Source organism: Rhipicephalus microplus, chromosome 1 (assembly GCF_043290135.1).
Source record: "Rhipicephalus microplus isolate Deutch F79 chromosome 1, USDA_Rmic, whole genome shotgun sequence".
NCBI lineage: Eukaryota > Metazoa > Arthropoda > Arachnida > Ixodida > Ixodidae > Rhipicephalus > Rhipicephalus microplus.
This window is the reverse complement of record NC_134700.1, coordinates 249,531,679-249,548,524: the sequence shown is the minus strand read 5'-3', so window position 1 is coordinate 249,548,524 and position 16,846 is coordinate 249,531,679. Positions and strand designations below refer to the sequence as shown.

Below are 16,846 nucleotides of genomic sequence, written 5' to 3'. Positions count from 1 at the left end.
ACAGGCTTACGAGCCTACATCCAGCCATTATGACGCTTCAGTTTAAAGCTTCTATGAAGACGTGAAATCGGCAATGAGTAAGGTAAAAACACAGTATACTATACTGATGGGAGACTTTAATGCAAAGGTTGGGAAGAAGCAGGCTGGAGACCAAGCAGTAGGAGATTATGGCATCGGTACTAGAAATACCAGAGGAGATTACTGCCATTATTATTATTATTATTATTATTATTATTATTATTATTATTATTATTATTATTATTATTATTATTATTATTATTGCCAGAGGAGAGCTACTAGTAGAACTCGCAGAGCGCAATGATTTAAAAATTTTGAACACCGTCAGTAATGATAGAAGTCAGAAAAGCCTTGGAGAGCATGCAAAACTAGCCACCCTGTTTACGAGGCGTTTCCTGACGGGAAGAGTACCAGAGTCTTGGAAGAATGCTAACATCATCTTGATACATAAGGGAGATGACGACAAGGACTTGAAGAATTACAGGCCGATCAGCCTTCTCTCCGTAGTATACAAGCTATTTACAAAGGTAATTGCTAATAGAGTAAAGAAAACATTAGAATTCAATCAACCAAAGGAACAAGCAGGATTTCGAACAGGCTACTCAACAATTGACCACATTCGTACTATCAATCAGGTAATAGAGAAATGCTCAGAGTATAACCAACCACTATACATAGCCTTCATAGATTACGAGAAGGCGTTTGATTCAGTAGAAATATCAGCCTTCGCGCAGACACTGCGGTATCAGGGCGTTGATGAAGTATATGTAAACATCCTGGAAGAAATCTACAGGGGATCAACTGCGACCATAGTGCTTCATAAAGAAAGCAACAGAACACCAATCAAGAAGGGTGTGAGGCAGGGGGATACAATCTCCCCAATGCTATTTACTGCATGCTTACCGGAGGTTTTCAGAGGCTTAGAATAGGAACAGTTAGGGATAAGAGTTAATGGAGAGTACCTTAGTAACCTGCGCTTCGCCGATGACATTGCATTGCTGAGTAATTCAGGGTACGAATTGCAACTCATGATTACGGAGTTAGACAAGGAGAGCAGGAATGTGGGTCTTAAAATTAATCTGCAAAAAACAAAATTAATGTACAACAACCTCGGAAGAGAGCAGCGCTTCGAGATAGGTAATAGTGCACTTCAAGTTGTAAAAGACTATGTCTACTTAGGGCAGGTAATAACCGGTTAGCCGAACCACGAGATTGAAGTAACCAGAAGAATAAGAATGGGGTGGAGCACATTTGGCAAGCACTCTCAAATTATGACAGGTAGATTGCCACTATCCCTCAAGAGGAAGGTATATAACAGCTGTATCTTACCGGCGGTACTTAGCTATGGAGGAGAAACCTGGACACTTACAAAGAAGGTTCAGCTTAAATTGAGGACGACGCAGCGAGCAATGGAAAGAAAAATGGTAGGTGTAACCTTAAGAGACAAGATGAGAGCAGAGTAGATTGGGGAACGAACGGCGGTTAAGGATATCATAGTTGAAAACAAGAAGAGGAAATGGACATGGGCCGGGCATGTAGCATGTAGACAGGATAACCGCTGGTCATTAAGGGTAACTAACTGGATTCCCAGAGAAGGCAAGTGGTTTAGGGGGAGACAGAAGCTTAGGTGGGCAGATGATATTAAGAAGTTTGCGGGTATAAATTGGCAGCAGCAAGCACAGGATCGAGTTGACTGGCGGAACATGGGAGAGGCCTTTGTCCTGCAGTGGACGTAGTCAGGCTGCTGCTGATGATGATGATGACACTGCCTATAAATTGCCCTTTTGAGATGTGCGAAGTCTTCTTGCACTTGGCCTTTAAGGAAAAATTTCAGTTTGTGTAAGTATTTGCAGTGGGGGAGCTGTTGCACCTCTTGCACCAAGAAGCTACATTTTTAACTTGCTGCTACTGTGCTACTCCTACTCACAAAGTACATTGAAAGAGTTATGCCTAGGGAGAGTAATGCGATGAGAATCGTGCTGCAGAGGTGTTACAGGATAGAATCACAGGAAGTGAAGAAAATGGGTAAAGATCCATCATACAAAAAAAATTTTGGGCAACAAGGTATGAACACAGTGAAAGAAAATTTGCTTCATTGAAGAATAGTACACATTGACACTGTTCAAAAAAGAAAAAGAACATAAATATAATTTGGAGGAATGCTTCATATAAAAATATTTAAAAAAAGAAATTAATTCGAAGTGCAGCAGTGCTTGCTGTTGTGTTCTGTCGGCTGATGCAGCTTCATCTTTTAAATGCTAGCTTTTCTTATCTTGGTTACTAGTTTGTAGATTTGGCATTGCTGTCTTGCAGCCCCTTTAAAGGGGCCCTGCGACACTATTTGAACATGTATTTTTCATCAGTTTTTCTGGTGCTGTGGAACACGCCGATATCGTTGCACACATGGCAACGCCGAAATCGACCCTGTTATAATTTTATTCACAGGACAAACTATCTTGATTTCAGACTACAGCATCGCACATCGGCTATTTTTGTTATGGGAAGTGACGTCGTGTCATGTGACGTGACTACAAACACCGTCCGCTTTTGCCCCGCCGCAGTGGTCTAGTGGCTAAGGTACTCGGCTGCTGACCCGCACGTCGCGGGATCGAATCCCGGCTGCTGCAGCTGCATTTCCGATGGAGGCAGAAATGTTGTAGGCCCGTGTGCTCAGATTTGGGTGCACGTTAAAAAACCCCAGGTGGTCAAAATTTCCGGAGCCCTCCACTACGGCGTCTCTCATAATCGTATGGTGGTTTTGGGACGTTAAACCCCACAAATCAATCAATCACCGTCCACTTTTGATTGATTTCACACGAGAAATAGCGTGCAATATTCATGTGGTGGTAGCTAGGCCATACGAGTGAATGCTAAGAACAGCAAAAACCTTTTTTTATAGTTTCTCAGAAAGAAGTCATTCCTGTTTCTAAATGTTGTATTTTCAGAACAATGAACACATCACTTAGCCTGGGAACGAGGCTACGGTACGCCAGCAACTAAAATTGAAAACGCATGTCGGGTTTTTAGCAAGCCAAAAATGCGACAGGTGGTGGGTGCCGGCGTTGCCGTAGAACACGTTGTATGCAAGCCAAGAAGTGACCCTGCCCAAAGCGTATGTGTGCATCGTACACAGTGTGAACGTATGCGCATCTGCTACCCGACGCACGTGGTTCGTAGTAACTATGTTAACGATGCCGTCAAAAAGAGCAGTAGCGAGGTATTGTGTGAATGCCACCATGAGGTGACTTTTCTGGAATCTTTTTGAGACACGCGCTGTGATTGGAAGCGGTCTTTGACGTCAGCAGGCGAGTGAAATGCAAAAGAGAACGTTTCACGTCGCCGTCTGATCGAGTTTTGAACTTTGAGGACTCATAACTTCACTTTCACTAGTCACGGTGGATTAACCACGACTCGAGAAGCTTTCTCTTGCCCCACCTTTGTTCCCAAGCCAGTGTCGTCGTCAACCCCTACGAACAATCAAAGCTGGGTTGTTTACAAGGTATCGTAAGGGGACTTCGACGCCACCTACATTGGCGAAACAGGGAGGGAGCATTCAGCGAGGCTCAAAGAGCACAAAGGGGACGTCGCCAAAGCCAGCCACACCACGCATTCCAAGAGCGAACTCATCGAACACTGCTGGTCAATGGGGCATGCCTTGAACTTCAGTACTGTAATGCGACGACGCTGGCTTGGGAACAAAGGTATGGCAAGAGAAAGCTTCTCGAGTTGTGGTTCATCCGCCGCGACAAGTCTGTGCAATAACAGTGGCCCCCTACCAGATGTGTGCAGAAACATACGAGACGAGATGTAGACTGGGTGACCTTCTCTCATTTAGTGCCAGTGCATACTGAGGATGCCACCCACGTAGGTGGCGAAACGTCTGTGTAGGTTTTGTTATATTTTGTTGTGTTAAGTCAGAGTATATTTTTAATCATGAACTCACCCAGCTTTTGGAACATTTTTGCATTGCTGAATATTGTGTGCTAATAATGGCACTCGTCACTGGTGACATTGTTGCCCAATTTGATGTGATCCCACAAGCAAAGCTAATGGCTTGACGGGCTTAAAAAGTGGAAGTTTTCGGCAACTCACTAGTTGATATGCATCCTGCCTATTCCTGCTGCACCAGTGTGTACTTTGAAAGTTGTAGCCCAGTGTAGTAGTTTAAATGAAAGCACCAGAAAACATTCTTTTAACTGAAAGGTCTCTGAAGATGCAGGGCATTTAGATTCCCAAGCAAAAAGACACTGTCTTTTTTTTTTTAACAGGAATACGACATTTTTGTTGCCTAGGAATACAGTGGAGCGTCTTCTCTGTTCAGGTACTGGTTCCCTCTGGCACATTTTCTGTCACTGTCCCTGAGTCCAACCTGTCTGGTTGCCCTCACTGGGGAGCTGAAAATGCCACGGCTGCAGATTCGGTCAGGAGCCAAACCTTCGATGTTTGCCTACCCGCCACCACTGGAGGAGAAGAAGGAGCGGGAGCGGGAGAAGGTCACCACAGCAGTTCTCTCCATCACAGCCAAGGCCCGCCGTCGTGAGGCACACTCTGGCAAGGAATCACCTGTGCCTGCAGCAACATCGGACGCCATGGAAGTGGATGAAGAGCCTTCTACAAGCACAGCAGCAAAAAAAGAGGAGGCACCAACTGCTGGTACAGAAGAGACCAAAAAAGAAAGCACAGATGCTCCCGCTAGCACTGAAACCAAGGCCGATTCTAAGGTCGATTCCAAGGCCGATTCTAAGGTCGATTCCAAGGCCGATTCCAAAGCTGACTCCAAGGCTGATTCGAAAACTGAATCCAAGACGGAATCCAAGACCGAATCCAAAACTGAAGTTAAGGCCAAACCAGAGCCAAACTTTGAGCTCCTCTCCAATCCAGCAAGAGTAGTAAAACCACAATTGAAGCTACTTAGCATGCCTGAAGGATCCCGCTACCGACCCATCAAGGACGTGAGTTGACACATTGCATTCGTGTTCTCTTTAATGCAGTTCTAACTACTTACAAAATATTGCAGCCGAACACGCTTACAGAAAATACACTCAAGACCTTTCCAAAGTCAATATCAGTTATTTGACCTGAACACTCTTAAGCTATCAGCCTTCTTTCACCGACTTCAAAACTTTCAGTTGTTAGTGTACCTTGTGTATAGTATGTCGTTTCTCCTCACCAGGTCCTTCGTTTTTGCTAGTGCTGCTTTACTGCAATTATGAACCATCTAGTCCAAAAATACATCTTGTCCAATACTATGTTGGTGCTTAAATGACCTGCCTAATCGGATAAAAAAAAGATGACAAAATGAGTGAAACAATGAAACGCCTTGGCTTACACTAGCTAGGGCACCCTGTATGTAGTGTCAATAGTTTTATAGTGAATTTCATCTAATATCGTTTTAGGGGTGCATCTCGGCATAACCGACCTACATATCCTAGAGACAATAGCTCGCAGAAACAACATAATTTTGGCCGATAGGTATTGTCTTTGCCATGACTCCTTGTTGCAGGGAAAAGAAAAAAAGAGGTTTTTATGTTCAAGGGCTCCACATGACAAGTCGGATGCTCTAGCTTGAATCAGTTGTCACGCATTGAAGATGCGCCAGAGTGCTCTCCTTCGACATGTGGCCTCAGGCTGCAAAAAGTGCAATATTCGACCGATTGGTTGTTCTTGCACCACTTAGGAAAGTTCTGTACTTACTGAAATCTCTTTTGCATGCTGATAGAGAAAAAACTAGATAATAAAAAAACAAATTTATGCGATACTCAATACAATACTAGCTTGACTCACTATGCTTGGACATACTAAACACAGTGCGAGATACTGTAGCATTACTTGCACGGCTCACATACAGCAGGAAAGCTCAATTACGTCTTTCACCTGCAGCAATAAATCGGGCCTGGTGGGAAAACCATTGCAGTAAAATTGAAACAGACCATTAAATCTCAAGAGAATGCTATGCAAACAATTCACACTGTTTCAACTTCCAGTGTATGTCCTTAAAAAAGTTATTATAAATTTCGTCTGTACTTGTAATTTATATATATTACTGGTGTGAGTTCTTTGTAAATAACATAATTTTAATCACATGCCATGTATTTGAGCAACAAAAGAAATAAGTTTATCTTATTGTGTTAGATGAATAGATGAATGATAATAGATGAAGCTGCATAGAAAACCACACGATCATGCACACATAAAATGACGCAAAGAAAAGTGCCAGTGCAAAAAACACGAATGCAAACACAGCGCTTGTGCTTGTGCCATTTTTTGTGTACGTGATTGTGTCCTTCTGTGTGCTGCTTCATTAAATATTGTAGTTTATTAGTTTGAAGTGCAGTGAGCTCAAAGCAGAAGTGGTCTATGTGTGTCATCGCAGATGCCCCCCACCTCCCCTTCCCTATTTTCTGTGCATCTCACTTAATTCTTTCGTTACCACTCGAAAATAGTTATTTTTCAGATGTCCAGGAAGATCGTTTTTGCCAGTTTGAAAAGAACTAAAGCATGCACTGCAGTATACCAGATGTTGCACTATTAAATGCTCTTTCTAAAAAATATGTATGTTCTAGAGCAACAAAATTATTTCGGAATGAATAAAATTGTGAAAAGTGCGATTTTTTATTGCCAGCTAGTAATCAGTACATTAAAAAAATGCTATAAATGCAAAAACATTCAGAACAAAGACAATTCAGAATATAAATTTTAAGGATAAATTGCCCATGAACAGTATAAAATATATTAACTGTTGTACAAAATGTTTTTATTCTTATAGACTAACAAAACCGGGGTGCTGCTTTGTTGCTTGTGCCTTGTGGTGAAGCATTGCTTGGTTTTTCGTGTGACACAAGTGAACTCGTGCACTTTTCTTAGTTATTATTTTTTTGCATTATGAGTTTCCAGGTCTTCTAATATAGATGCGTGCCCATGATATGAATAATCCCTCTATAAATCAAATGTCCAATGAAATTCACTATTTCGGATAGCATCACCTCTTTCCATAAGCCAGCTCACTCCGCATAGGTTGGCATGTGCATCCATATGAATATTCATTCAAGCATATTTTTTAGCATTTCACACATATTATTAAAAAGAAGAACAATATCGTGCTTAGTTCTGAAATGCTTTACACTGTTCCGCAATCACGGCCAAGATATACTCCGGTGGCTTTGTTGTCGTTAGGAAAAGGCCCTGCAGCCGGCGCCAGTACACTGCTTCCTAGTGAAGTGCGGACCTCATAAATAACCAGAGTAGCAGTAAGATTGGGCACAAAGGCCAGCAGCTATGCACTTGCAGGGGAGGAGACAACTTGAGGCCGTAAACAATACAAACCCATTAAGAGCTGCAGATGTCTCGGGCTGAAGCAAAACATCATCGCCATAAAACTTGAAGCTGAGGTGCTGTCATCCGCGAACGCTTAGCTCGTCTTCACTCAATTCAGATGAGGTTGCAAGACTGTTATGAGCGGCTTGTGCGTTTTTCAGCGCTAGTGCAGACGTATGCGCACGTGCCGCCGCCATAGGAGCGACTAGTGACAGTAGATGCGACCCTGTGTCTGATATAACAATACAAGAAAAACCAAAGCTGCTGGAAACTGGCTGAGAAGGCCACCTCGACACCTTCAGCATGCAGCAGGCCTTCGTAAATATTTCTTTAGAATACGTTTTTCCTGACTTCTAGCAATCATAAATTTCTGGCAGTTATTACGCCCGAACACTGTCAAATTAGGAAGCTGGCTCTTTAATTCGATATTTTACTTGCAAAGGTTCTTTTCATTACATAACTTCGATGTTACCGTAGCATAACCATGAGGGGCTGGCACTTTTGTCGAGTTCGCCAGCCTATTGCAGATTTTCTACAACACACGCACATTGGTTCGCACAGAGGTCTGCCAAAAATCACTATGTTGCCAAAATGGGCAAATTCAAATTGATTCTGAAAGTTGAGTGTCTGGAGTACCACCAGAAAGTGCTGGGTGCACGAGAAACAAATATAACATGCCAAAATCGATGATCCAAAACGTCGATCACCGGTAATTGATTTGAATTGGCGTGGTAACAAAAGATTCAAGTCACTTAATGTGCAATGCCAAATGCCACATGTTTCAGGAGGCATTACTGTGTGCTGTAAATGCTGTGTTACATAAAAATATGTCCTGTCTTGGGTGATTATTGCACAAGACCAGGTTCGTCAGACAGGAACACCCATGTCCGCATGCATGAAGTATGTCTCAATATTGGTAATGAAAGTGTGATTTTGTGGAAAGCACCATCCACTGGACAAGCGCCATTCACTTGTTTTTGGTTTCTACTGCAGATCACAATTGGTGGCATTATCATGGTGACAGACACAAAGTCGAGTGAAGAAGAAGAATTGGTGGAGCCTGTCTCAGGTATGCTTGTCTTAGTTTCCATGCAGAGAGTTCTAAGCAAATGCATAGTGAATTAACTATTTAAGATTATTAAGGTTCTCATATATCACACAGTCTCGAGCCAGTAACAGTCCTGAAATGATGATTCATCATGATTGCAGGAATCATTTTTCCACAGGATTCGCTTCATTTGTCGGATCTCTCTTCTGTTTGTTGGTAGCATACGTACTTCTTTCGCAGTGATCATTACATTGATTAAAGGGGCGGACAACTGGCCAGAAGGTTTGATTAGATTCTAGTAGAAATGAAAAAACCAAATAGTCAGAATCCAGCACTTTAGTCGCATTGTGAGTCAGATTTATATTTTTATCGCTTACTTAAAAGTAATGAAAACTGTCATGTGGCGCAGCCTAGCAGAAGATAATTGAAGCTGGGTTGTGAAATATGGACTCTATCACTTTCCTGTACGTAGTCGCTTAGCTTGAGGCTGTCATGTGCACTCGTCCTCAAAATTAGAGTAGGCATATAATTATTCAGCCCCGCTCAGTTCTGCGCTGCTTAGGACGTTAAATCAGTTGCACGGTGAAAACTGGCACTGCTATCACTGTCACCAGTGGACCAAATCAAGCCGCGTTGTGTGCGTGAGTGCATGCATGCACAGTAAACCACCATGCTCGAACACCAGCCACTCTGACGCTCACTGTTTGCAGCATGTTAGTATACGACTTCATATTTGCTGTTGATAAAAACATTCTGATTACAAATATTCCGCGGCGTTTTCCATTTCGCCATTCCGGGGCTAGACTTACTGACCGGCAAGCTTTCCTTTCTGGTAAAAAAAAAAATGGCTCCGAAAAATTTGGTTGTCGATCTTTTTAAAACTCGTGCAGCTTCTTTCCATAAAATTCACGTAGATAAAGCATCTGAATTCATTTTATTTCACTTTGAAAAGCTGATGATTTGGCCTCAAAGCCAAATTATCAGTCGCAGTAGTAGTTTACCAATGCTACCTCAGGAAGCAATGAAAGACAACGGACAGAGGTGTTGAGTGCAGTTGCAGGCGAGCTGTAAATGGCACGCATGCACACATTTCACTGAGTGAGTGATCACATCGCATAATGACATCATGTGCCATCATCACGATGCCACAGATCATCAAAGTTTGTGACGTTATGATGTCACATGACTATGTCATCAATTGACGTCATCGATTGTTCAAATGTGGGATGATCGCGGAGGCAGTGAAACACTACGGGAGATGCTGGAAGCTTCAATGGAACGGTGCGCCTTTTGTATGTGTTTTACCATGTCAGTTAAGTCAAGGCACTGCATTAGCTCAATCATGCCTAGCAAGCATGGGTCCACTGCATACTGTCTGAACACCTGAGTATCAGCACACTTATGAAGGACACTGACCAGAGCAAAAACGGAAGTGCACCCGCCAGCTCCGGTGGCTACCAGTCTGCACAGAGTGGAATGGCTTCACCTTTTTGGCTGAAGAAGTGTGCTTTTTATTTAGTTACAGAAGCCAAGTGCCCTTTTGACGGTAAGACTTTATTTTTTTTTTTGCCATACGCAAACCTGCAGGCTCAATTTTTTCTTTTACATTTTTAAAATCTTCATAGTGACCTGCTCAGGAAAACCGCTGTTTTAACTTTTGAACTCCGCACCGCGGCTGCTGCAGCTAACCGCTTTAACAAGAGGGATTCGTTGGCACTGCCAGTTACCACAGGGCTGTATTGAGGGAAGAAAAAAAAGATGACGTGTTCTGGTGAAACCTCTTTCCTCAGAGTGGCCGTAATGTTAAATATTTTTCGTAGGTGTAGGTGCATTTCTTATTTTAGGAATGACAAAAACTGTATTATTAACGAAAAGGTGTGTTCATTGGAATAAGTATGTTTTGCCGGCGTGAAAAAATTTGTGCACGAATAAAGAAAACGCTCTGGCATTGTTGGTATACAGTGATATTGTTTGGGTATGCCAGCACCTGCTTGCGAATAGCTGATATCTATTCTTGCAGAAACATAACCAAGAAAAGTATCAAGTTGTCACCCTCTGAGAGATTGAAAACGAGATAGACATCAGTTTTTCATGGGTTCAGTGAACCAAAACTACCAACAAAACGAAACAAAACTTACCATTTCGCAGTCACGCAGTTGCAGATGTGTGAGCGATAGTTGATGCTCCAGTCTAGAGAAACCTTGGAATCGAAACCAAACCAGAGGCAAAAAATTAGTTGCGCTGTTGCAGTTGTGCAACAGCGCAACTGCAACAGCGCAACTGCAACAGTGCAACTGCAACAGCGCAACAGAAGAAAGTCCACTTAGAGCACACGGCCATGAGAATGTCTTGAAATGGGTGCCATAACAGTACAGTTCGACACATTTAATGGTTGGAATGCGGCTGTCATTCATTTGTCTTTCCTTTGCTAAGCTCCGTTCACTGATTCGTCTCTCCCTCTGACGAAGTCTTCCTTCTCGCCATGCGAGGGTAATAAGAAGGTGCACATTCGTGCAGGCAGACAGATTCTTTCTGTTGCTCACATTACCAGATTATCCTGGTGATGTCATGACAAAGACTAAACATATTGAAGAGCCGGAAGATGAGCTCAGGGTTGTTCTTTTATTTTGTGGTGCGCTTGTGGTGCATAGAGTTGCCGTGTTCGGCATTATTGACAGCACTGTGCACTGAAGTAAAGTAGCTAATTGGGCTTGCTGCAACATACTCGTCACGATCAGCGCAAAAAAAGGGAACACAAAAAACACAAAAAGGTGCACGATACAAACACTGTCTAACAACTGAAAGTTTATTGTAAAAAACGTGGCATATATAAGTGTTTAGGAAGGCACTAATAATCTTAAGTACCCCCACCAAACATGTAACCAAGCACCAAGCATATGCACACGATGCATTCATTTACTGGAAATGTGAAAAAACATATATATATTAGAGGTGATTTTGGTTCTCTTTCAAAGTTCACCACTAAAAATAAAGAAAAAAGAAAAAGTCACAGTTCCAGGTCGAAAAAATGAAAGCGGTAGCTACTCATCGGACTGTTATATGAAGTAAGGCTAGGTGATTTAGAAACCATACGGAATGTAGTGAACACGATCGAATATGCGTTGAGCAGCGGTGTTTCTCGCACGCGCAGCGATATGTTGTTCCTGTGTCTGGGCACGTATGCGAGCCCGCCTTGCTTCAGTGGGACTAGCATTTCGTTGGTGCTGCTTCGCATGTGTTCGTACAACACGCGGTGGCATCACAAAGGCCAAACTACATAAAGCGTTTTTACCGGCCTTTGTCCCGCATTTCCTTCTTTGGCATCAGTTGATGTCAACGATACGGGTGACGGTTGCGAAAAATACAATTCCAATGCACTTCACCAAAACGTCCACCTCAGATTCTCCGAGACATTGCAGTGTGGGAATCGACGCCAGAAGCAGCTGGATGGTGGGAGAAGCTTGCTTCCTTGCTTGTTCCTTGATATATGGCTCCCACCCACCACGGGGTATTGACCATAAAACCAGTGGTTATGATAACGAAATTTTTTTAATTTTTAAAAAGGGTGGAGATGTAACTAGTTGCTTCATATTTAGTGCTGCCTAACTGCAAGTGAGACATGTAAGCTTTGTTCAAGATTGTTTCTTTTAAGTCCATTGACAGTGAGCCAGTTGTAAATGGTGCATATGTATATATATAAATATATATAAGCTTGTCATTAGTGAGATTGACAGCATGAGCGGTGCGGCCTAGTTGGTTAATACAGCACATTGGGGAGTGAGGGGTTGCTGGTTCGAATCCCCGACAGAGTGCCTTGGAATTTTTTCTTCCGATTTATTTTTCTTTGTGCTCTCTCTCTCTCAATATATATATATATATATATATATATATATATATATATATATATATATATATATATATATATATATATATATATATATCCAAGACATGATGACAACTGCCAAAATCAGCCGAGTGTGTCCACATAATTACTATTGCAATTAAAAAAAAGAAAAAGGAAAGGCATTATCACTGACACACATTTCAGCAAAGACAGGCTAAAGACAAATTCACTTACTTAAGAGGGAAGATGTGGTTTTTTGTTGCATATGCTATCAGTTTCAAATTAGTTCTGTCTGAGCTCATGTTGGTCATTTTCTCTTTCCAGCTGGAGGCCCCACTGCAGAGAATGACGAAGGTGACGAACCTGAGGCCCCTGAACCATTCGAGTACCCGTTTGACCATGACTGATGGCGATGTTTATTTGTGGTTTACGGCTGCTGTGTGAATATAAATTTGGACCTAGTTTCTCATGTGTCTCAGAAGTGAATTTCCAGTGTGCGAGTGAGCAACGCACCTTACTGATAGCCCTTTGCCTCCCTGGTGCAGCACTGTCATGCACTCAGCTTTCAACGATGATATGCAAAACAGCTGTACCATAATTTTCATTTTCACGATAATTATCTGTGTGATGTTTTACAATTCTGCACTGCTCTGGCATTAATTTGGTCTCAACTCCAGTGAACCAGGGCTGTCCTCGGGTCTAGCAACAAGCACAGCAGTTATCCTTTTCGCTAGGAACGTTCTGAAGCTGGCCAGCTGTAGGAATTTTCTGTATTGAATTATTATTGCTGCATAAACATGGAACCAACATAAAAGATAACGCTGATCTAAGTAAAAAAAACAAGAGTATTCTGAAGCTAATGCTAGGTTGTTTTTATCCAATACAGAACTATGGTATGTATATAATAAAAGATTGGGCTAGTTAATTTGTTAATAGCATGGTAAACTGTGCTGACAGTGAGGTAAAATAGTGGGTAGCAGTACAACAGATTCATTAGGTAATTTCATTATTCATTACTCAGAACATTCATTTGAAGAAGCACACAATAGTATACATTAGGCATGTGTGAATATTAGATCATTTGAATTGGCATCGACACGAATTACGACTATATGAAATTTCGAAGCATTTGAAACAAAAATGACCTTATATTGAATCGCATGTAACCCCTTTGTAAAGGTGGTTCCGCTGTGGCATAAGTGCTATGCCGTGAAAACACATAATAGGCAGTGACTATGGTGATGGGGCTCGTCAACGCAGTACTATTGTTAGAGTGACAGAGCCCATCAGCGTAGTGTAATTGTAACAGTGACAGGGCCCATTATATTAGCAATGCAGCTATAGTGACGGCCTCGTCACCGTAAAGCAATGACTATTGTGAGGGGGCCCGTCACCATAGTGTAATGGTAAAGATGGGGAGTTTTGTTGTCGTAATTTTGTAGTTGTTTTAGACACCACCGTCTAGCTGTTCTGGTGATGTAGTGGCTTGACGCGCAGTTGTGGAAAGCGATCGTGACACAGGTTGTCAGTTTGAATTTCCATTTTTGAATGTTTTACTTTTAAATGTGAAGCATTTTTTAGCGAACTTCAGCGACTTTGAGCTTATCTATCTATCTGTCTGCCTGTCTCTCTGTCTGTCTGTGTGTCTCGTGATCACCCCCTTAACTTGGCGTGAACCAAGCATGGGAGAGTAAGATGGTTTGACGAATATGATGCGCTGGTCAAGACATGAACAATGTCACATTCTCATCCCTTACATTTTCAAACACTTCCCGCCAGACAGTGGCACATACCCACGGGCGAGTATGTGCCACTGATATGTGTGTATGTATCACAGGTTATTGACTCTAAATATATACTGAGGAACGACGAGAACACACATTGGTCATTTTAACGCGCCAGCATTAAGAAATACCTTACATCGGTAGCGTCGACCCGACAAATGTAAAGAATAAATGTCGGGGCCCCATCTGGAATCGAACTCAAGCATTATGCGTGGCAATGAAGCATTCTGCCACAGAGCTAGGCAGTGACTCAGGCAGTATGCGTGCCAGGTCTCGGAACTACTTTTCAAATAGACGCTAATCTTTGTGAAATGTCAATAGTAGTTGCAGTGCTGTCTATTCAATTTTATAAACATTACATATGTACTCCTTTGATACAGTCGTCACGTCGGGTTGACGTCAATTGTGGTTAAGTGCCATGTGCTGAGGTTGATTTATGTAGCAGTGTTCAAGGCCAGCATCCTTACGAGCATCAGCGCTTCGTATCAGCTTCTGGTGTTGCTAATATGCATGTTCCTGTTGGCATCGTTGGTCAAATGCAAACAACTGTTTATATAAACATTTGCGACTCTTAAACATATGTCTGTGCGTGCAACATTCGTACATTATTTCATGACGTGTCGCTCAATGTAAAAAAGTGTAACATGCTCAATTTCCCTCCTCATGCTTCGCATAACGTCGATTCCCAGAGTACGTGGGATCTGCCTAATTTCTTCTCTACCCCCCCCCCCCCTTCCCTTTTTTTTTTTCAAGGTAATGCTGCAAGAAATTCATGTCACTGTCTGCGGCGGTTGTTAGACAGCCCTACCATGCGGATTTCGTAGCACAGTTTTGTTCGTGTCAGACTTTGGTGTGAATCGCGCTCAATTTTATTTTATTCTCTCAGTATATTGTTACAAGTATTGTTACTTGTTTTTAAATGATAGTCTTGTTCATTCATCGAAGATATAACTATCAACTTTCTTTTACGTTCAACAGGGAATGAAGACCTTTCTCAATAATTTCCGATTAATACTGCGCTTGGCGAGCAGATTTCATTGTATGCATGCGAATGAACCTTATTATCGCATTGAACAAACACCCTCGGCGGGATTACCGTTCCTTTGCATTGATACCATAGTGCCAACTAATAATTTGTTATACGTAATGTGATGTTCCCAAATCAATCTGTTTCGTGAATTTTTTGTGTTGCTGTTAAAGGCGACCTATAGGCTGATGCCGAACGGCTGATGCCATTCTATGTTGTGTGGGTCAACATAGAATGTGTACCAACCTTGAGCGCTGTGTAGTTGGACAGTATGTGTCAGTATAAGAAGAAGAAGATGTTTAATGGGAAGAGGGAGGAGAGGTCAGCCTTGAAAACGGGTTTCTGGCCTGCTACTCCTTACGGGGGTAAGGTGAAAAGGGAAAGAAAGAGGACGGTATGATGAGGGGTGATTGTGGTATAGCACAATGAGTCACTGCACGCAATATCTCTTTTGGTGTAGTACACGCACAAAAGCCTCTACATTAGCAGATTCTCTAAAGATGGGAATGTAAACCTGTCTTGCTTAGAAATGCGAGCATGCCCTTTAAACTGCATTGGGCGTGATCCACACTTTCCCAAGCACCCAAAACTTTCTCTTACGAAAAGGGTCGGCAGTCTATGTCATCTGTGAGGCACTTAAAGAGATTGTCTTTCAACTGCGTATAAAGGACACACACACAGGATGGGAATAATAGTTTCTGGCGTGTTACACAAGTTGCAGTTAGGATTTTGTTCTGTCCAATTATGCATAAGTACCGTCGCGTGTATGCAACACCCAGCCGCAGTCTATGTAGTAGCGTTTCTTAATCTCTCCTTAGTCGGAACGGAAGGCGAAAAACACGACAAGAGTCAAGCCTGTAAATGCCCTTGTGGCGATAATTCAGATCATTCCATAGTCCTTGCATAGATGTCTTCATGCCTTTAGACAGCAAGGCGTTGATGTCATATCGGGAAAAGTGAATTGACATCACTTCGCCACTAGTGTGCATCATTTTCGCTTCTGCATCAGCTTGTTCATTCCCAGCTATGCCACAATGACAGGGAATCCATTGCAACGCAACGGTATGTCCGGATTGAAATGCCTCATTCAACATATTCTATATGTCACACACCAGAGGATGGTATGCAGTGTCTTGTTTCATGTAGTTTCCAATTAGCTGAAGTGCCGACTTGGAGTCACAAAATAATGCCCATTTCGTTGGAATCTGCTGTAAAATCTAGCACGCAGCGTGTCGGATACCGGTCAGCTCGGTGGCAGTAGATGATATCCGGTGTGCTATTTTGAAGCGTTTTTGAAGCATTGAGTGATTCCCATTTGAGGCACAGTGAAAGCTGCTGCTGAGGAAGTCTGCGTGAAAGAGCCATCTGCAAAAATGTGTACTGTATATCCGTACATATACTCAATACGTATACGGCGAAATGAAATGCTTAAGACCAGCAGTTGGTATTTTTGACTTCTTTGTTATTCCTGGGATCGAAAGTCGCACGATTGGCTTAGGAATCGTCCAGAGTGGTGTGTCGAAGATAACATGTGGTGCATGATTTGAAGGCAGCAGATCTCAAGTTCCAAAACCACAATACATATAACTACAATACTTGTAGCTCCGACTTCGGGCCTATTTGCCTGAAATCGCATACTCGGGCTTATTCATGTGATCGAATCTGCTCCTTGAAACAAGGCGATATGCACGTTGCTTTCGTCCTATGAATATGCACTATTGCTGCAAACTTAGATAGACATTCGAGCTCTCTACGATGCAGTATATACTCGCATGGGGGTGTTCTCTCTGTAGCTGTCTTCCCATCCCGAG

General features: G+C 42.4%; 1 protein-coding gene across 1 annotated transcript in view; it reads left to right on the top strand.

Moving 5' to 3' along the window:
• The window catches only part of Rpn2 (Regulatory particle non-ATPase 2), a 49,607-nt gene extending 36,919 nt beyond the window's left edge, over window positions 1-12,688 (top strand). The window contains exons 23-25 of the mRNA XM_037434838.2: window positions 4,340-4,970; window positions 8,326-8,401; window positions 12,549-12,688. Coding sequence (XP_037290735.1) covers window positions 4,340-4,970; window positions 8,326-8,401; window positions 12,549-12,631 — 790 coding nt within the window. The 3' untranslated portion in view covers window positions 12,632-12,688. The remainder of the gene's footprint in view (window positions 1-4,339; window positions 4,971-8,325; window positions 8,402-12,548) is intronic.
• The last annotated feature ends 4,158 nt before the right edge of the window (window positions 12,689-16,846 follow it).